This window comes from Lynx rufus, unplaced genomic scaffold (assembly GCF_022079265.1).
Source record: "Lynx rufus isolate CCGP_SWC_20201006 ecotype Redwood Valley unplaced genomic scaffold, mLynRuf1.p SCAF_16, whole genome shotgun sequence".
Taxonomy (NCBI): Eukaryota; Metazoa; Chordata; class Mammalia; order Carnivora; family Felidae; genus Lynx; species Lynx rufus.
In genome coordinates, this window is record NW_025814830.1 from 21,771,980 (window position 1) to 21,794,495 (window position 22,516).

General features: G+C 38.6%; 2 protein-coding genes across 8 annotated transcripts in view; one reads left to right on the plus strand and one right to left on the minus strand.

Annotated features, from left to right (window-relative positions):
- Positions 1–1,419, minus strand: part of ITFG1 (integrin alpha FG-GAP repeat containing 1) — a 349,315-nt gene extending 347,896 nt beyond the window's left edge. The window contains exon 1 of one of the 2 annotated variants that reach the window (XM_047078354.1): positions 1,020–1,414. In XM_047078354.1, coding sequence (XP_046934310.1) covers positions 1,020–1,227 — 208 coding nt within the window. In that variant the 5' untranslated portion in view covers positions 1,228–1,414. Of the gene's footprint in view, positions 1–1,019 lie in introns of both variants that reach the window. The other variant, XM_047078355.1, reaches the window with a different exon arrangement.
- An 80-nt stretch (positions 1,420–1,499) lies between these two features.
- Positions 1,500–22,516, plus strand: part of PHKB (phosphorylase kinase regulatory subunit beta) — a 269,916-nt gene continuing 248,899 nt past the window's right edge. Inside the window, exons 1-2 of one of the 6 annotated variants that reach the window (XM_047078349.1) lie at positions 1,528–1,613; positions 3,777–3,889. In XM_047078349.1, the coding sequence (XP_046934305.1) occupies positions 3,835–3,889 (55 nt within the window). In that variant the 5' untranslated portion in view covers positions 1,528–1,613; positions 3,777–3,834. The other 5 variants (XM_047078350.1, XM_047078351.1, XM_047078353.1 and 2 more) reach the window with 5 other exon arrangements.

A 22,516-nucleotide genomic window follows, 5' to 3' on the forward strand; every position in this document is an offset into this window, starting at 1 on the left:
ATAGATACATAGTCATACAAAGACAGGAAAAATATACAGGGTCCCCAGGGGGTTCTGGTATTGTGGCAAGAGTCCAAGAAACCTAGGCCAAGATCCTGTTAGTTGAGTTCTGTATAAACCTGCTTCACCTCCTTCCTTCAAGGCCTTGACCTACCCAGTTTTGTGGGTACTCAAAAGAATGCTAAGACCCTCTAATACCCGTGGTCAGCATCAAAATTTACAGTAAAGTTTGTTTAGTGATGTTTAGTTGAAGCAAAGAACTCCTAAGAACCTCGAGTTGACAAGGAAAGCAGAGATTTGGAAGACAACGGTGGTGACCAAAGTGAGGAAAAGGTCAGGTGCATATGAAAGACTAGACAGCTCAGGAGGGAGAAGAATCTACAGTTTGAGAATCTTTTCCCAAGGAGACACTGAGTTTATCAGTGGTCCCTGCAAAATGCTTGTGTGAGCTGTGGAGTGTTTAGGGCGGTGGGGAGTGGGGAGTAGGTTCAAAGAAAGCTGGGACCATGAAAAAGAGGAGGGGCAGGTGAATAAGGCAAATGAGGTAGGTAAAAGTCCCCTATGAGAAGACACTGTCAAGTTGCATCTTTTCCAGTTTATGAAAGGGGAAGGAGAATTGAAGAAGTAAAGCAGGAAGGAACGAAAGGACTTTAGGAGGGAACGCAGAGGCAAGCTACAAAGACTCCTGGGAATCAGGAAGGACTTTGAAAGGCAGGTGATTCCATGGGGAGGAGGGGGGTACATGGGTGAAGGCCTACGGCTTCTCAGGAAAAAAAACAAAACTGGGGTGTTTCCAGGACTTATGTGGGTAAATAAAACTGTGGGGTGTCAGGACAAGGGGCTGGAAAACATGGAGAGAACGGGCAAACTGCAAAGGATGCTGGAGATAAAGGGACAGACAGGGTCGGGAGAGAAGGGTTGGGAAATGCAGGAAGACTGGCCATCCGGGCTAAGGGTGTGGGGTACACCGGGAGGGGCACAGGGACAGCGGACAGAGGGAGGGCCGGGCAAGCACTGACTTTCCCGCAGCACGAAGAGGTCCGTCTGCTTGTCGGAGTTGAGGTCTCCGAAGGCCGCCAGGGTGCCCCAGGCCTCGGCCCCAAAGAGCTCGGCTGTGACGTTGTGCAGCGCCCGCGCCGGGACCGGCCCGACTCCCAGCAGTGCGAGCCCCCCAAGCAGCAGCACCAGCAGTGCCCAGGAGCTCGGCAGCCGGCCCGCCGCCGCCATGGCAGCCCCTCGGCCCCCGCCCTCCGGCCCAGTGCCGCGCTTGACGGCAGCCGGAAAGCACCGTGCTGCCGACCAAGAGAGAAAGGGCACAGCCTCCCCGCCCGTACGAGCCGCCACCGGCTCCCCTCTCACTTTCCCTTAGAACTACACCTCTGACTCTTGGGAGGCCGTGAAGCTGGGTCGAAAATCGCCCCTGCGCTCACTTCCGGCCGGCGCGCCTCCCGACAGTGTCGTGCGTGGGGGCGGGGCCGGCCGGGCGGAGCTGACAGTAGGCCTTTGGGGCGGTGGCAAAGGCGGCGGCCTGAGAGAGATGGTGGGGGCGGCAGGGCTCATGGCTGAAGGGAACTGGAAGGTGTTGGAGCGAAGAGCCCGGGCCAAGCGCTCAGGTTTGGCTGGCTGGGGCGACACCCCCTCCCCTGCACCAGGGTGGTGTTCCCCCTCAAGCGCCTTGGGCGGGAGGCTGGTCGGGGTCCTGGAGTTGAACCTGTGCCCGCGTGTTTCCCCTTAGAAAGCAGACTGCGGTCCCGGCCTTCCTCTTCATGTTTACCTCCACCTCCCAAATTGGTGGTGCCCCCGACTACATGTGTTTTTCCCCAACGCTATTTCGTGTGTGTTTCGCTCAGAAATTAGGTGGTGGTGTCCACCAAAGCTGGAGTTTTACTCTTTAGAAATAAGGCGGCTGCCAGGTTCCTGGGAAAGACAGTGGGTCGTCCCTCAAAAATCAAATAGCTTCATTCTTAGATGTGATTATGATCTGGTCCTAGAAAACTGCCAGCAAAAAAGTTTTGCTTTATTTCATATCTCCCTTTTATGTTCTTCACAAGTTCTGAGCCCTAGCCGATTACTATGTGGCAGAAATTGAGTGCAGACAGGGCCTTAGGCTATGAAGGGGGTCACGTTGAGTGTGCTTAAGGGCTCTGGAGGAAGCGGGTTCCTTCCCTGGGCAAGTGGCCTCAGGACACATAGTTCCCAGCTGTGCCTCCCAAATCCAAAGCCACCGAGGTCAGAAGACGCTGCGCAGGCAGTTACTACAGTTGGAAGTGTCCTGAACTGACTTGTTCAAATTGCAAAGTCACGTCTTTGAAGTTAGCACTTAGGGCCCATCAGTCCTCTGAGAGACAGGATTGAAACTTACCTCGTGTCTGGCTGGCTGTATGTAATCTTGAGCTAAAAGTGTGCTTACAAAACAAAAGATGGTGGGATGACAAGTGTTCATTTAATCTTCCCTTTTAAAGGATTGACATTACTATTTGTCAGTGTTGAAAGATGCTACTGTTAAGGAAAGGCATAGCCCTAGAAAACTAAGTCTGCATTTGCATTGATCCCTAGAGGGTTTTTTTTTCTCAGCTAATATGCCCCCATTATGTTTGGGGTTTTACCCAATTTATGAAGTTCTTGGTTGTCCCTTGTGTAGTTTTCCTTTTTTAAATTTGAATAAAGTATCTAATTTCATAAATAATACAGGAGAAATTCATCCAATCTTTGTTGCTAATATCCATTATGTTTTTAAACTTTATTTATAAAGTTCTGCACTTATTTACTTAGATTATAGCAAAACTACCACAGAAATATGAGAGAATTTTTTAACAGTCCTTAGTACATTTAAGAGTAAATATAGTTAGTTGGTATAGTCATATATTTGTGTTTCACACTTAAAATTTTTGTGTCATATTGAAGTATTGATTGACTGCTAACAATGTGTTTATTTGGGCTATAAAGGGAATTGGATTGATAATATCTGGTCAAAGAGAGTAACCTGAGTTTTCTTAACAGGGAACTGAGCTCTGCCCTCCACATCTATTTTACAGCGTTTCTCTTTCCTCTTAATAAGCATATAGGATTTATTTTCTTTTCCAGTTTTTATTTTCTCTGAATTGCATGTCATAACAGTGAGCTTTGAAAACCTACCTTCTCTTTCTTAAGTGAGAAAAAAACTCAAATTTTTATTTAACTTTTCTTGAATGCAGTCACTTAAGTCCAGTTTCATATGCAAAGTAGTTAAATGCATAGTATAAATGTTGGATGTTCCTATATTGTTTATATCATTGTAGTAAGAGATACCATTTGAAGTCATTCAAATTCATTGAGGTTTCTGGTTCTAACTCTGTAAGGTATTGACTATATAGTTTCTTGAATGAATCCTTGACTTCCTATGTCATTGAAAACAACCAATCTGATTCTGTTTGTTACTTTTAGAAGAATATATAAACTCAGCTTAGTTTGAAACTTGGGCTAACCTGGCTCTGATATAGATGTCACTGCAAAGTTCTGAGCATTGTTACATAGTAGCATAATCACTGCACTGTTCAATAGAGGATGCCACTCTTATGTAATGTTAATAAGTGGATATTATGTATTTCCTGCCTCATCCATATAAGCAAATGTAATTTATCAAAGCAAAGAAAATCAAATTTTCAAGTCATTAAAAAGAAAATAAAATTAAAATGAACCTCAATTATTGCCTTTGTTGCACACTGCATCATGTTAATAACTGCTCACACTGCTTTCAATTAATCTAACGCTGATTGCTTCTAACCTTCACTAAACAGTTTTGAAAATTGCTCTAGTTTAGCCTGCGACGCTTATGATTAGAGTCAACAATTTGAAATGGCCAACTCACCTGATGCCATCGTCTCTTCTCCACCTGCTTTCTTAAGGTCTGGTAAGTGTGTAGACCCCAAAAGGGTCACTTGGTAATTTTAGATATCTTTGATTCTGAAGGTTGATGTCACCACATAATGTCATTTCGGTTTTATTTCCTCTTTGGTGGTCCCAAGCCCGAGTACCAATTCTGCTGTTATTAGGCTCAGGTTTGTACTGTGTGTTGAATGTGGCCTGTAGTGGAGTTGTGTAGGGCATGAGAAGTGCAGACTGGAAACCTGTCTTTACATCAGCTCTGTTTGACCAGGGTTAGTTCCTCAGTAACTGGGACACTCAATTGTAAAATGGGTACTTAAAAAGGTTCTTCAGTGATTATTGTCTTATTGCATAATGGAGATAACTTTTATAAATCAGCAGTTTTTGGTAAGGGTTACAATTATTTACTCTTTATCAACTCCTTGTGAAAGAGGTATTTTTACATACAATTTCATAGACAAGAAATGGAAGCTCACAAAGGTGAAGCAATTTGCCCCAGGTCTCTAGACTATCATGTTTCAAGGCCATTGCTCTGCCTTCCAGCCCATGGCTTTTTGGTATAAGGGCTGGAGGAGGCATTTGCATAATGGCTCTTAGACGAACATGGACAGTCATATTGATGAGACCCTTAGCAAGCTTGATGAAAGCTGATTGCTCCCCTGATGAGTGCCCAGGATTTTGAAAACAATTTCAAGGAAGTTCATGCATCCAAGAGAGACCACCTTTGTATTCCCATTAGGAACTCAGGTCTTTTGATGTATCTAGTCTACCTTTACAGAGGAAGAAAAGGCCTTTGTTTAATGGCCATAGAGCTAAAATGACAACTAAAGTCTTTAGGGCTTTTTTCTGTAGGTTGTGTTTCATTTTGGCCATTTAAAACCTGTTCATTAAGGGAACACTCTGCAGAAGCCTAATGTCAAGAGGCTGGTTTTTGTCTCAAATATGCCTTAAGCAGAGCCTCAGGACTCATTAACAGGTAAATGTGAGATGAGCCTGCCTAAATCCTGACAGTGGTTCCCCTTTTATTTCCATTTAGATTTTAAATCCTGTTTTGGCAAGATTGAGGAGGAAAATCATGAAAAAGGAAGGAGCTTAAAGAAGAATCACAATCAGATATAAAGGAAAGCTTTTATTAAGGCCCCAAAATGACCCTTATCTTCAGTTGTCGTCTGCTAAATAACAAAATGGTATATGTAACATTGCCAGTTGATTACTGATTTGATCTTTGAACTAAGAATAAGAGGACATATATCTTCGGACTGTGTTTTCTGTATTTTAAGCACTGGACTCTTTTTCTATCTAGGCTTTCCTAATAAGGGCTTGGTGGGTTTCCAGCACTTAGCAAAGTCATTCAGCAGTTATAGGGAAACAGAATACTAAAGATATGCTTTTATGCATCAACAGTTCTGAAAATTTCAAAACCTAAGAACTGTACTTTAACATTATTTTGAGTGTTTGAAGGCATACAGAAGAAGCGTTTCCAGTACCATATTATTAAATTGAAATAGAATGCACCAAGAAACAAAGTAGAAATATACTAAACTTCATAGTTTTAAGCCATTTAAAGGAACTGATTTCTTATAAATTACTTTCAACATTTACACCTTTTTTTGGGGGGGGGTCCCCCTAACCAAAACTTAGTAATGGCTCTAAAAAAATCCTTAAATCTTTCATCTGTTAAAATAAATATATAGAGTGGTTTGCATTTATAGTTTATTTACTAATTGAGAAATATTGCATTGGACTTGATTTGTTTTCTTCTATTATGGTTCTTTGGACATTACTATTGTAGGAGAGTGTTTTAAGGAATAATTTCATTTAACAGTTATTTAAAAGTATGTTCTCAGTTGACAGCGGAGCTTTTCCCTGGTACTTTTGGCTAGACACTATTCGGTGTTAGCAAAAATGGAAGCTAGTACCTTGATTTTGGAAAATTAACTTCCCGTGTTACCTAGATTGGTTTATGCATTGTAACCCTCTTTATTCCTTTTGGATTTATTTCTACTATTTTGTCTTTGTTTCTACTCTTCACTGAATTTAGTGTGTGTCCTGCGTTTATGTGTGTGCATGCTTGTTAAGTAGTGCTCTGACTGCTGATGTGTCAGTGTGTGCTTTGGTTGAATTTCTTTTGTTTTGACTGCTTAAATCCAAAGAGATAATGTGGAGGTCCAGGTTTCTCTTTAAAGAATCTAAAGAACCTTGGAGTAAAATGTACAAGACAATGAATTTATAGGCAAATTCCATAATGAAAATAATTAACTAATTAGGGAAGGAGTGTAGCATGCAGTACCTCAGATTGCTTTCATTTTCCATGTGACTACTACAGTTACACAATATGTTAGGTTGACAGAGTTACGCAGCAATAGCAGTCACTTTGGTATTGCAGTTAAATTATTTGAGATAATTGTTATGAGCTAAGAAATGTCTTGGCATTTTTACTTTTATTCTTAAATGATAATTTTAAAAGTTACTCCTTAAAATGAAATATCACAACTCTATCTTGGCTCCCTAAATTTATTAACATCTAAGTGAGTTTATCAGCATGACTTTACTTTTTGCCTTTACTTATTTCTTTTTTGGTTCTTTTGGTTTTTACATGTCTCTTTCTTTATTTTACATGTCTCTTCTTTTTATACATTATAGCCTTGTTTTCAGCCTAATTCAGTAGTTAATCAGTAAGATTCTTATAGCTTAAAGAGACCATAGGCTTGGGCTCCTGGACCATTGTGGGTTTTAGCCCCTTTTAAAAAAGCCTAAGGTAAGTGTACATGTTTTGTGTTCAGCTAAACCTGAATCTCCTCCTGGCTCTGTTGCTTACTATCTGTTTGATCTTGAGCAAGTTACTCTACATCTTTGAGAACTGGCTTCTTCCTCTATAAAACTTAAGGGTATTAAAACTTGCCTGGAAGGATTATTGTGCAAAACACTTGATATTTAATAGCTGCCCAATAAATTTTAGTTCTTATCTTTCCTAACACGGTCTTTTACAATATTGCTGATAGCTATTTAAGAGTAAGACTCACACAAAAACAGATAAGGTTGTTTGTTTCTCTCATTTTGATATCTACCTTCTAAGTAGCCATTTGATTAAGAAAACTTGTCACACTAAAAGACAATTAGCTTGAATCAGATTACCCAGAATCTAGTTCTCATTTGACTCCAAGCCTATTTTGTTTTTGTCAATAATCACAAATCTAAGGAAATTCTTTGTGATAGATAGTTTCCATGGAAACTCCTGTCTGACAGCAGGGAGAAGTCATTATTTTATGTACAGTTAGGGTTTACTTTTGTCTTGTATTGGGTATGCAATGGATTCCCTTCAGATAGGATGGAATTTTCAGAAACAGTTATAAATTGTATCCTGCTGGGAGCTCCGATCTCTTCTTAGTAGGTCCTGCCCTATAATCTTGTAAGATTTAAGAAATAGAGGCCACATGATATGGGTTAACTCTCTTGGCATGAATCTCATTGACCTTAAAGCTTACTTTCTTTTTGTATTATTATCCTCAGCAGAGATGATGCTTTATTTTCTATAAGTGAAATAGTTTCATGAGGAGTACAAGGTCTTGTCTCACTGTTGTAGATTGTTACAGAATACTCACATTATGCATTCTAAAGTCTATGTTCCTCTTGATGTTTTCTGTATCTTCAGTCTTATATGAAGCAAGAGAAAGGATAAGAGGAACTTCCAGGATTCCTGATTCTGATCCAGGTGCCTACTGAACATTTCCAGATGGGTATATGATGGGGATCTCAAATGAAACCTGGCTAAAACTGTACTCTTATTTCTAACTCCTGTTCCTACCCCAAACATGTACCTCCCCTAATTTTCATCACCTCAGTAAACTAAACCATTATAATACAGAGGTTAACCCTTTTTCCTTCATCTTTTTTATTCAGTTCATTTGTAAATCCTTTGTACTCCATCTCCTGAAATGTACACCAGAATCTGTCTATTTTTCTCCAGCTGTATTCCTGCCTCTCTAGTTAAAGCACTTTCATCTCTGGTCTAAACTACTGAGATAGCCTGGAAAGAATTCACATTTTTGTCTTACTACAATCTGTTTTCCATCCAGCAGTGAATAGCTTCTTTTAAACATAATTCAGATCATGTCACTTTCCCATCATCCTTTATTACCTTTAGGCATAAAATCCACATTCCTTTCCCTTGAGTGACCCCAAGGCACCTGGCTGTTGCCTGCCTCTGTCATCTCATGGAATACTCCATTCCTCCCCCACTGCTGTTTGGCCATGCTGACTTGCTTTGTTTGCTTAAGACACAATTTTGTTTCACTTAAACTCTCTGTAGTAGCTATTTCCTCTGTCTGGAAAGCTCTCTATCCTGTTGTTTGGTACCTTGTGCTTGTCCCTTTTGATTGTCTTTTAGGTTCTCATCTTAAATTTAAATCTCCTTAGAAAGGCCTTTTCTGCCTATCTAATCTAAGTGACTCCCAGACACATCACTCTTAATTCTGAATCTCTGTGGTGGACTTCTCGCTGTTTGATATTTTTCTCTTATCTTGCCTGTCTCATGAGAGAAGAGACTTAACCTGTTTTGTTTCTCTTGTATGCTTCAGAGCCTAGAAGAACTCTTAGAGCATAGTAAATGTTCAGTAAATCATATGGCTTAGAAAATTATATTACTTATCACACTGAGTCCCTCCTGCCCCTTTTGAGAGACAGTGTCATAATGTGTTTAATATATAAACTTTAGACTCATAGTACTAGGCTCAGATCCCAGTATGATGCTTAAAAACTTTGCAAACTGGTTTTGTACCTACTTTCCCTCATTGTGTAGTAGAGATAATAGTATATCCTTCCTAAGTTCTTTTGTGAAGATGAAATGTCTCTGAAGTACTTGGTGATTGTAGTAGTGGTACTAATAATAAAAATAATGATTATGATGTTGATGACAGCGGTGACTAATTTTTATTAGTAGCTAATTTTTATTAAGTACTTGACATGTGACAAGCAGTGTTCTTTTCAGTGCTTTACATTTAAATCTCACAACAATCCTTTGACATAGATACTAGCTCTTGAAAAAAACCAAAACACAGAGATGTAAACTCATAAAGTACAAACTCTGGCAGAGCCACTGCTCCTCACCACCGCTGCCTTCCCCTTCTTCATTATGCATAGTGCCTAAGTGTTCAATAAATGAATGACAGTGATTATTGTTTGTATCTTGGTTATGTTCACTGATGTTCTCACACTCATTTCGAATTAACTAATGTTTATGGGGTCTCTCTAATGTCATAGGAAGTTTGTAATATATAATAGTGGTCTTAGAGAGCTCATGGCCCAATGGAACTTTATGCAGAGCCACAGATGACTTTAGTGTTCTTATATACATACGATCTCTGTTTCTCTCTGAGACTCTTATAGTTGTTTCCTACTTAACTTTGCTGCCTATAGCTGTCATCTCCCTCATATCACCTCTAGCCAGTCCATTGTACAAGTTCCTGTCTGGATGATTTTTCTAAAATAAAGAATTAACCATTACTCCTTTGCTTTATACCACTCACCAGCTCCTCATCTCCTGCAGCATTAATGTGGGACATTAGTGAATGCTTCTATGGAAGTGACATTTGAGCTGAAGGAGAAAATAGGAGTCAAATAGGAAGTTAGGGTGAGGAGGATTCTAGGCTAGGACCTTGGGGGTTGATAGAGATGGACATTTGAGGAGCACTGAGAAGACCAAAGGACAAAGCATTGTGAATGACAGGAATAGGAGAGAGAAGATGGCTGGGATGGGCAGAGCACTGGAAGCCTTGAAGATACTTGGATTTTATTATAAATGAGAGGGAAAGCTATTGAAAATTTGAAGTAATACAGTGATAAGACTGAGTAACATTTTATGAAGATCCTCTGGCTACTAAGTAAAAAATAAATTGGAGAGTGGGCAAAGGTAGGGAGCAGCTGATGCAGAAACCATGTATTATATGTCTATCTCTGTTTGACACTTAGCACAGGACGCAGTGCCAGGTGTGTGGGTCACTCAGTCCATTTTAGGTCATGAAAACACATATATTGACTCTGTCATCAGTCTAGATTCAGAAAATGTGGCCCCCTTGATTAGAATCCATTTATCATTTACTACATAATTTTTGACTCAACAGACTGACTTTTATTTTTATTTACTTTTTAATGTTTTTGAATGTGTATTAATTTTTGAGAGAGAGAGACAGAGCGTGAGGCAGGGAAGGGCAGAGAGAGAGAGGGAGATACAAAATCCAAAGCAGGCTCCAGGCTCTGAGATATCAGCATGGAGCCTGATCTGGTACTCAAACCCACGAACCATGAGATCATGACCAGAGCTGAAGTCAGACACTTAACTGACTGAGCCACCCAGGCGCCCCTTTACTGGTAAGCACTTAAACACAGTTAGGAGATGTCTGTTATGTATTTGGAGGGGGGCTTATTTTCAAATCCTTGAGCAGAAAACAAATAACGGAAAATGTATGTTACATACGTGGTCTTGAAAAATTGGTAAATGCTTTTTGATGGTTCATTGTAGTTTTGTGTTTTTAATAAATTCACACTTATTCTCATTTTTGTCACAATAGGCCTTGGATGCCTTGATTACAGTGGTTTCTTAATGTTTTTTTAAATGTTTATTTATTGCTGAGAGAGAGAGCGAGAGAGCGGGAGACACAGAATCCGAAGCAGGCTCCAGGCTCTGAGCTGTCAGCACAGAGCTGGTTGCAGGGCTAGAATTCAAGAACTGTGAGATCATGACCTGAGCCGAAGTCAGATGTTTAACTGACTGAGCCACCCAGGTGCCCCGGAGGTGGTTTTTAAAAGATGAAAAAAATTGTTCCTGTTTTCTGTTTTGTTCCTTTTTTTTTCCTATGGATTTTATTAGTTACTTTTTACCAACAATGATATGCCTACATATTAAGTCCTTTAAAAAGAATTATTCTTCATCTTTCAGTTCTTGATTTCATAGCTTTCTTCCCTTCCAGTTCATATTTCACCAATTTCTTGAGGAAGTTCCTTTTTACAGGTGCATAGATATGGCATATTAAGTGATTTCCATAAACCACAGTGGGAATCCTAAGTGTTTAATTGAAATTGGCTATTTTTATAGGTTCTGGTGTATGTCTTATATGTTCTTGTCTTTCAAAATACACATCCTTAGTCTTTACTTTGTTATATAAAAATTTTAAAAGCTTATTGTTGTATTTGCTGATAAAGAAATAATAAATCAGTAACCTCACACCATTTCCATGGTCTTCCTTTTTGGTCATTTAAGATTCAGGTCTTATGGCTCAGGACTGAATGTTTAGAAATACATAGGTCCCACTCATGGAGATGAACAGCCATGAAGTTTTTGGATAGTAGACTGCGTCTTACTGCTAAAGTTGTGAAGGTATTCTGACAAGGACAGGCACAGGGTTCAGAATTGGGCAGTTGAGTTTTGGACTGTATTTTATCATATATGTGTTCTTTCCTGGTATGTTTTGAAAACATACTCATATCAGGTGTTTCTGATGTTCCTTTTGCATTTCAGTCTTCCTTTTGAACTTGAATCAGTGAAGAATTTTCTATGTATTTAAAATCTTTTTCTTTATGTGTTCGCATTAATTTTTAAAGCTTGGTCATAAACATCCAATGTTGCTTATAGTTATAAAAAATCAGTTTGTCAAAAATATGACCTTGGCTTGCTTTGGTTGTAATCAGTGGACTATTTTTTCCATGAAGTTTTCAGCTTATAAGACAGTTAATTGTTTATGTAATTTACATCTGAACTTTTAACAGCTCTTGATTTACAAGGATTTCAGTCACATCTTTTTTTTTTCTTTTCTGTCTTCTGAATATATTTCTTTCATGAATTTTTGTCTGTAACCTAATAGCAGTTGTGCAAATGTATCTAATTCTTCAGAAATTAAGGGTGAAGAAATAAACCTCTAAATGTACTATGATCTTTGATGTTAAATGTTTTTATATACTTTACTAATGTATTATGATATATTACAATTTACTGATGTATTTACTGATACGTTATGATGAAATTTTGGCATGTCTCAACTAACTCGTGTATGTGTAAAGCAGACGTCATAACCACTACACTGTGGAACCACAAGCCCCAACTAACTCGTGTGTGTGTGTGTGTGTGTGTGTGTGTGTGTGTGTGTGGGTATGTATGTATGTGTGTAATTTGACCATAGACCTTGTTGTCTTAATGTAGTGGCCTTACTATGTTCTCTTTCTTTAAGTAAAAACAATGTATTTAATAAGTTTTGAACAACAGGACATCCTATGGCTAAGTGATTTCAAAGTAGTCAGCACTGTTAGGTTTTGACTATTTTGGTGTATAGATTTGGTTAGGTGACTTCATCATGAAATTGTTGAGGATTTTTATATCTATGTTCGTCAGAGATATTGGCCTGTAGTTTTTTTGTAGTATCTTTGTCTGGTGTAGGTATCAGGATAATGCTGGCCTCATAGAATGGATTTTGAAGTTTTCCTTCATCTTCTATTTTTTGGAATAGTTTGAGAAGAAGAGGTATTAACTCTTTAACTCTTTAAACGTTTGGTAGAATTTACCTGTGAAGCCATCTGGTCCTGGACATTTGTTTGTTGGGAAGTTTTTGATTATTGATTCAGTCTCCATAGTAGTCATTGTTCTATTTGCATTTTCTATTCATGATTCTATGTTGGAAGATTTTGTTTCTAGGAATTATCCATTTCTTCTAGGTTATCCCATTTGTAGCCATGTAATTAGTAATAGTCTCTTACAATCTTCTGTATTTGTCTGATAACAGTTGTAACTTCTTTCATTTCTGATTTTATTTGAGCCCTCTTTTTTCCTTATTGAGTCTAGCTAAAAGTTGGTTAATTTTGTTTATTTTTTCCAAGAAACAGCTCTTAGTTTCATTGGTCTTTTCTATTGTCTTTTTAAATCTTTATTTCATTAATTTCTGCTCTTAATTATGACCTTCCTTCTACTAGCTTTGGCTTTGCTTGTTCTTTTTCTAATTCCTTTAGGTGTAAAGTTAGATTGTTAATTGAGATTTTTCTTGTTTGTTGAGGCAAGCCTTAATCATTATGAACTTCTTACTGAGAACTGCTTTTGCAACTTCTGTTGACTTCAGCATGCTGTATTTACATTTTTATTTTGTTCAAGGTATTTTTTTATTTCTCCTTTGATTTCTGTGTTGACCCATTTGTTGTTTTATAGTGTGTTATTTATCTTCATATATTTGTGATTTTTTTTTAGTTTTCTTCTTGTAACGGAGTTGTTTCATATCATTATGTTTAGAAAACATGCTTGATATGATCACAGTTTTAATTTATTGAACCTTGTGTTTGTGACCCAGCATATGATTTATTTTGGAAAATGTCCCATGTGATTTAGAGGAACTGTCCATTGATATAAGTGGAGGTACTGATGTTCCCTGATATTGTATTGCTGTCAATTTCTTGGTTTAGGTGTGATAACATCTGCTTTATATATTTAGGTATTTCTGTGTTGGGTGCATAAATATTTACAAATGTTTTATTGTCTTATTGCCTTAGCATTATGTAATACCCATCTTTATCTTTTATTATGGATTTGTTATAAAGTATTTTGTCATATATAAGTGTAACTGCCTCAGCTTTGTTTTGTTTTTTTTTTTAATGTTTATTTATTTTTGAGATAAAGACGGAGCACGAACTGGGGAGGGGCAGAGACAGAGGGAGATATAGACTCCAAATCAGGCCCCAGGCTCTGAAATGTCATTCAGCTCAGAGCCCAATGCAGAGCTCGAACCCACAAGCTGTGTGATCATGACCTGAGCTGAAGTTGGAAGCTTAACTCACTGAGCCAGCCAGGCACCACTCAGCTTTCTTTGTTTTCCATTTGCATGAAACATCTTGTTCCATCCCTTCACTTCTGGTCTGTGTATGCCCTTATATCAGAGGTTAACCCCTTGTACAAGTCATATTGATAGATGGGTCTTGTTTTTTTTTGTTTTTTATTTTAATCCATTCATTCATATTTGTGTCTTTTGATTGGAGTATCAATCAAACTACAACTGCGTGTTGTCCAGTTTTCCAAGCACCATTTGCTAAAGAGACTGTATTCCATTGGATATTCTTTCCTGCTTTGTCAAAGATTAGTTGGCCATAACCTTTGTGGGTCCATTTGTGGGTTCTTTATTCTGTTCCGTTGATCTATGTGTCTGTTTTTGTGCCAGTACCATACTGTCTTCATGATTACAGCTTTTAATACATCTTGATGTCCAGGATTGTGATGCCTCCAGCTTTGGTTTTCTTTCTCAGGATTGCTTTTGCTATTCAGGGTCTTTTCTGGTTCCATACAAATTTTAGGATTGTTTTTTGCTAGCTCTGTGAAGAATGCTGATGTATTTTGATAGGGATTGCATTGAATATGTAGAGTGCTTTGGGTAGTATTCACATTTTAACAATATTTGTTGTTCCAATCCAGGAGCATGGAATATTTTTCTATTTTTTTATGTCTTCAATTTCTTTCATAAGCTTTCTAATGGTTTTCAGTGTATAGTTTTTTCACCTCTTTGGTTAGGTTTATTCCTATTTACTTTTGTGGGTTTTGGTGCAATTGTAAATAGGATCGACTCCTTGATTTCACTTTCTCTTGCTTCATTATTGATGTATAGAAATGCAACCAATTTCTGTGCTAAACCTAAGACAGGAAGCCATCAAAATCCTCAGGGAGAAAGCAGGCAAAAACCTCTTTGACCTCAGCTGCAGCATCTTGTTACTCAACATGTCTCCAGACGCAAGGGAATGAACAATTGGGACCTCATCAAAATACAAAGCTTCTGCACTGCAAAGAAAACAGTCAGCAAAACTAAAAGACAACCAGTGGAGTGGGAGAAGATATTTGCAAATGACATATCAAATAAAGGGTTAGTATCTAAGATCTATAGAGAACTTATCACACTCAACACCCAAAAAACAAACAATCCAGTGAAGAAATAGGCAAAAGAAATGAATAGACACTTTTCCAAAGAAGACATCCAGGTGGCTAGCAGACACATGAATAAATCCTCAATATCACTCAACATCAGGGAAATACAAATTAAAACCTCAAGGGAAACTGAGGGGAGCCAACATGGCGGAACAGCATGGAAGTTTTTTGTGTGTCTTGCATCCATGAAATACATCCATACCAACACTAAACCATCCTGCACACCGAAAACACTGATTGGAGGATTAACACAACAATCTGCACAACCTGAACCACAGAATTAAGCAGGTACCCAGCGTGGAGAGGTGAACTTGGGGAGCAAGAAGCATCTGCAGGCAGGGAGCCACTTTTGTGGGCAGAGAGAGGACAGAGATGGTGGGGGGGGGGTTGGTGATTCGGGAAAAGTACCCCTCCCCAAAGAGCAGCTAGAGAGAAAGTGGAAAATTGGAAACAGCCGCAGGGGCTAAACTAAAAAGGGAGAAAGGAGAAAGAAGAGGGTTTAAATTCCTTTAAGCCTGTAAACAAGGGGATTGCAGAGTCTGTAACTCCACAGCTCGATAGTTGGTGGTGCACTGGTGGGAAGGGCAAATCCCCAGGAGCAGTGTGGGATCTGGTACGTTCTTGGACCACACGGGGAAAAGCAGTTCCCCTGCTGGAAGTACATTTGGTAGAGATTGTTGAGGACCCCTGGTCCCAGTAGACCCCAGGAAATGCCCACATTCGCTAGTGCTGGAACAAGGTGATTAAGGGTGAAGCCTGGTGCCAGATGTGTGTTGTGATTGTCCATAATCCCTGAAACGCTGCTGCTTACACTATCTTGCGAACTTTTTCTGGGGCTGGCTGGCACCTGGCCACAGTCTTGGTGCACCGGCAGCAGCAGGGTCCAGCCAGCTTTCCTGGGTGTATCCGACATTCGGCCATTGCTCGGTGAGACCCTCCCGCAGAGGGGCGGAACAGGTCAAAGCTGCAGTCCTTCAGACGTAAGGTGGTGGGGAAAACAGTGGCATCCGAAACAAAATTTGGAAGAGAGGTACTTACTGGGGCTTGGTCACGGACAGTGACAAAGTGGGGAGTGGACCAAAGCTAAAGACAGAGGACGGGTGTGCGATGGCTGATCAGGGAGAACAGAGTTCTGACACTAGAAACTGGGTAGCTGGGTGACGCCATTTTCACTGCTCCCGTGCATGCACATACGCACCTAAAAGCACCGCAGCAATCCACCCCAGTAGGCTAGCATTGCCATCTAGTGGAGAACAGAGCCGTTACCCAACTGGGTAAGCCCCTCCCAACTGGGCCAACCTCGTTCTTCAAGAACACAAGTCTCACTGCCTGCTTAGTTTATGGACTATAAAGTGCTTCATAGTCTGATTTCTAGGAGAAAAGGAAGTAATTTTAGTCATGTTTCAATCTGTTGATCCATATAGGGTCCATCTGTGGATCTGTTGATCCAATAGGGTCCATCTATTCATTTTTCTTTTCTTTTGTTTCTCTTTTTCACTTCTTTTCTCTTTCTTGAATTCCGAAAGAAAAAATTCATTATTTTCAATTTTTGTTAAAAATATTTTTAATTTTTTTACTATATTTTTTACTTTTATATAATTTTTTTCAACTCTATTTTACTTTCATCATTTTATTTTAGTCTACTACAGTGTATTCGCTTTTTCCAATTTTTGAATGATTCCGGTTTTTTTTCTCTTTTTCATTTATTTTTCTTGAATACAGAAAGAAAAAATTCATTTTTATTTTCAATTTTTATTAAAAATATTTTCTTTAATTTTTTCTACTATATTCTTTTGTGTAACTTTTTTAACATTCTATATTCCATCATTTTATGTTAGTCTAAATCAGTGTATTCACTTTTTTAAAATTCTCAAATGATTTCCTTTTTTTCCTCTCTAATCTATCAAACCACATTCAACACCCAGACCAAAACACAACTAGGATCTAGCATCATTGATTCGATTTTCTGTGTGTTTTTAATTTTTAAATTTTAATTTTTTTTAATTTTAATTTTTCTCCCTCACCAATTCCTTTTCTCCCTTCAAAATGACAAAATGAAGGAATTCACCCCAAAAGAAAGAGCACAAAGAAATGACAGCTAGGGATTTAACCAACACAGATACAAGCAAGATGTCTGATCCAGAATTTAGAATCACGGTAATAAGAATACTAGCTGGAGTGGAAAATAGACTTGAATCCTTTTCTGCGGAGTTAAAAGAAGTAAAAACTAGTCAGGATGAAATAAAAAATGCCATAACTGAGCTGCAATCAAGGACGGATGCCACAGCGGCAAGGATGGATGAGGCAGAACAGGGAATCAGCAATATAGAGGACAAACTTATGGACAATAATGAAACAGAACAAAAAAGAGGGAGATTAAGGCAAAAGAGCATGATTTAAGAATTAGGGGGGGCGCCTGGGTGGCGCAGTCGGTTAAGCGTCCGACTTCAGCCAGGTCACGATCTCGCGGTCCGTGAGTTCGAGCCCCGCGTCAGGCTCTGGGCTGATGGCTCGGAGCCTGGAGCCTGTTTCCGATTCTGTGTCTCCCTCTCTCTCTGCCCCTCCCCCGTTCATGCTCTGTCTCTCTCTGTCCCAAAAATAAATAAACGTTGAAAAAAAATTAAAAAAAAAAAAAAGAATTAGGGAAATCAGTGACTCATTTAAAAGTAACATCAGAATCATAGGGGTCCCAAAAGAGGAAGAGAGAGAAATAGGGGTAGAAGGGTTGTGTGAGCAAATCATGGCAGAAACCTTTCCTAACCTGGGGAAAGACACAGAGATCAAAATCCAGGAATAACAGAGAACCCCCATTAGATTCAACAAAAACCGACCATCAACAAGGTACATCATAGTCAAATTCACAAAATAATCCGGCAAGAAGAGAATCATGAGAGCATCAAGGGAAAAAAAGTCCCTAACCTACAAAGGAAGTCAGATCAGGTTTGCAGCAGACCTATCCACAGAAACCTGGCTGGCCAGAAAGGAGTGGCAGGATATATTCAATGTGCTGAATCATAAAAATATGCAGCCAAGAATTCTTTATCCAGCAAGGCTGTCATTCAAAATAGAAAAAGTTTCCCAGAAAAATAAAGGAGTTTGTGACCACTAAACCAGCCCTGCAAGAAATTTTAATGGGGACTCTCTGAAGGGAGAAAAGATGAAAAAAAATATATAAAAATAAATAAATACCAAAGGTGACAAAGAATAGAAAGGAACAGAGAACACCACCAGAAACTCCCAACTCTACAAGCATCATAATGGCAATAAATTCATATCTTTCAGTACTCACTCTTAATGTCAATGGACTCAATGCGCCAATCAAAAGACATTGGGTAACAGAATGAATAAGAAAACAAGATCCATATATATGCTGTTTACAAGAGACCCACTTTAGACCTAAAGACACCTTCAGATTGAACGTAAGGGTATGGAGAACCATCTATCATGCTAATTGTCAACAAAAGAAAGTCAGAATAGCCATACATATATCAGACAATCTAAACTTTTAAATAAAAACTGTATCAAGAGATGCAGAAGGGCATTATATCATAATCAAGGGGTCTATCCACCAAGAAGACCTAACAATTGTAAACATTTATGCGCCAAATGTAGGAGCACCCAAATATATAAATCAATTAATCACAAATATAAAGAAACTCATCGATAGTAATACCTTAATAGTAGGAGATTTCAACACCCCACTCACTCACAGCAGTGGACAGATCATCTAATCAAAAAATCAACAAGGAAACAATGGCTTTGAATGACACACTGGATCAGATGGACTTAACAGATATATCCAGGACATTTTATCCTAAAGCAGCAGAATATACGTTCTTCTCCAGTGCACATGTAACCTTCTCCAGAATAGACCGTTTACTAGTACACAAATCAGCCCTCATCAAGTACAAAAAGATCAAGATTGTCCGTGCATATTTTCAGACCACAACACTATGAAATTCGAAATCAACCGCAAGAAAAAATTTGGAAAGGTAACATACTTGGAACATCCTACTAAAGAATGAATGGGCTAACCAAGAAATTAAAGAGGAAAGTAAAAAGTACATGGAACCCAATGAAAATGATAACACACAGCCAAAAACCTCTTGGACACAGCAAAGGCTGTCATAAGAGGAAAGTATACAGCAATTCAGGCCTTCCTAAAGAAGAAAGAAATATCTCAGATACACAACTTAACCTTATGCCTTAAAGAGCTGGAAAAAGAACAGCAAATAAAACCCAGAACCAGCAGAAGACAGGAAATAATAAAGATTAGAGCAGAAATTAATGCTATCAAAACCAAAAAGACAGTAGAACAGATCAATGAAACCAGAAGCTGGTTCTTTGAAAGAGTTAACAAAATTGATAAACCACTAGTCAGTTTGATCAAAAAGAAAATGGAAGGGGCCCAAATAAATAAAATCAAGAATGAAAGAGGAGAGATCACAACCAACGCAGCAGAAGTAAACACAATAATTAGAAAGTATAAGGGCAATTATATGCCAATAAAATGGGCAATCTGGAAGAAATGGACAAATTCCTAGAAACATATACACTACCAAAACTGAAACAGGAAGAAATAGAAAATTTGAACAGATCCATAACCAGTAAGGAAATTGCATTAGTAATCAAAAATCTCCCAAAAATAAAAATCCAGGGCCATATGGCTTTCCAGGGGAATTCTACCAAACATTTAAGGAAGAGTTAACACCTCTTCTCTTGAAGCTTTTCCAAAAAATAGAAATGGAAGGGAAACTTCCAAACTCTTTCTATGAAGCCAGCATTACCTTGATTCCAAAACCAGACAGAGACCCCACTAAAAAGGACAACTATAGACCAATTTCCCTTATGAACATGGATGCAAAAATCCTCAACAAGATATTAGCCAACCAGATCCAACAATGCATTAAAAAAATTATTCACCACGACCATGTGGGATTTATACCTGGGATGCTAGGCTGGTTCAATATCTGCAAAACAATTAATGTGATTCATCATATCAATAAAAGAAATGACAAGAACCATATGATCGTCTCAATAGATGCAGAGAAAGCATTTAACAAATACAACATCCTTTCTTGATAAAAACCCTCAAGAATGGAGGCCTAGAAGGAGCATACCTCGAGATCATAAAAGCCTTATATGAATGACCCAACACTAATATCATCCTCAATGGGAAAAAACTGAGAGCTTTCCCCTTAAGGTTAGGAACAAGACAGGGATGTCCACTCTCGCCATTGTTATTTAACATAGTGTTGGAAGTTATAGCCTCACCAATCAGACAACACAGAGAAATAAAAGGCATGCAAATCAGCCAGGAGGAGGTCAAACTTTCAGTCTTTGCAGAGGAGATGATACTCTATATAGAAAACCCTGAAGATTCCATCAAAAAACTGCTGGAACTGATTCATGAATTCAGCAAGTGGCAGGATATAAAATCAATGCAAAGAAATCCATTGCATATTCCTATACACCTACAATGAAGCAACAGAAAGAGAAATCAAGGAGTCAGTCCCATTTACAATTGCACCAAAAACCATAAAATAGGAATAAATCTAACCAAATAGGCAAAAAATCTATACACTGAAAACTTTAGAAAGCTTATGTAAGAAATTGAAGAAGACACAAGAAAATGGAAAAATATTCCATGCTCCTGGATAGGAAGAACAAATATTGTTAAAATGTCAATACTACCCAAAGCACTCTACATATTCAATGCAATCCCTATCAAAATAACACCAGCATTCTTCACAGAGCTAGAACAAGTAATCCTAAAACTTGTATGGAACCAGAAAAGACCCCGATTAGCCAAAGCAATCTTGAAAATGAAAACCAATGCAGGAAGCATCACAATATGTATAGCTATACTACAAGGCTGTAACCATCAAGACAGTATGGTACTGGCAGAAGAACAATCACTCAGATCAATGGACCAGAATACAGAACCCAGAAATGCACCCACAAACGTATGGCCAACTAATCTTTGACAAAGCAGGAAAGAATATCCAATGGAATAAAGGCAGTCTTTTCAGCAAGTGTTGCTGGGAAAACTGGACAGCAACATGCAAAGGAATGAACCTGGACCACTTTCTTACACCATACACCGAAATAAACTGAAAATGGATGAAAGACCTAAACGGAATACAGGAAGCCATTAAAATCCTTGAGGAGAAAGCAGGCAAAAACCTCTTTGTTCTTAGCCACTGCAACTTCTTACTCAATACTTCTCTGGAGGCAAGGGAAACAAAAGCAAAAATGAACTATTGGGACCTCATCAAAATAAAAAGTTTCCACGGCGAAGGAAACAATCAGCAAAACTAAAAGGCAACTGACAGTATGGGAGAAGATATTTGCAAACGATATATCAGATAAAGGGTTAGTATCCAAAATCTATAAAGAACTTATCAAACTCAACACCGAAAAACATAATCCAGTGAAGAAATGGGCAAAGGACATGAATAGACACTTCTCCAAAGAAGACATCCAGATTCGCAACCGACACATGGAAAAGTACTGAACTTCACTCATCATCAGGGAAATACAAATCAAAACCATAATGAGATACCACCTTATACCTGTCAGAATGGCTAACATTAACAACTCAGGCAACACCAGATGTTGGTGAGGATGTAGACAAAGAGGATCTCTGTTGCATTGCTGGTGGGAATGCAAGGTGGTGCAGCTAGTCTGGAAAAAAGTATGGAGGTTCCTCAAAAAACTAAAAATAGAACTACCCTATGACCCAGCAATTGCACTACTAGTCATTTATCCAAGGGAGATAGTTGTGCTGTTTCAAAGGGGCACATGCACCCCAATGTTTATAGCAGCATTATCAACTATAGCCAAAGTATGGAAAGAGCCCAAATGTCCATCGATGGATGAATGGATAAAGAAGAAGTGGTATATGTATACACACACACAATGGAGTATTACTCAGCAATCAAAAAGAATAAAATCTTGCCATTTGCAACTATGTGGATGGAACTGGAGGGTATTATGGTAAACGAAATTAGTCAGAGAAAGACAAATACCATATGACTTCACTCATATGAGGACTTTAAGATACAAAACAGATGAACATAAGGGAAGGGAAACAAAAATAATATAAAAACAGGGAGGGGGAAAAAACATTGAGACTCATAAATATGGAGAACCAATTGAGGGTTACTGGAGGGGTTGTTGGAGGGGTATGGGCCAAATGGGTAAGGGGCACTAAGGAATCTACTCCTGAAATCATTGTTTCACTACATGCTAACTAATTTGAATGTAAAGTATAAAAAAATAATAATAAAATAATTTAAGAAATAAAAAAATTAAAAATAAATAATTAAGAAAAAAAAATCCTCAAATCCTCAAGGTATACCACCTCACACCTGTCAGAATGGCTGAACAACTCAGGCAACAACAGATGTTGGTGAGGATGTGGACAAAGAGGATCTCTTTTGCACTATTGTTGGGAATGCAAACTGGTGCAGCCACTCTGGAAAACAGTATGCAGGTTCCTCAAAAAGTTAAAAATAGAACTGCCTTATGACCCAGTAATTGTACTACTGGGTATTTACCCAGAGAATATGAAAACACTCATTCAGATACTTGCACCCTGATGTTTATAGCAGCATTAACTATAGTAGTCGAATTACAGAAGCATCCCAAGTATCCACTGATAGATAAATGGGTAAAGAAGATGTGGTATATATACACAATGGATTTATT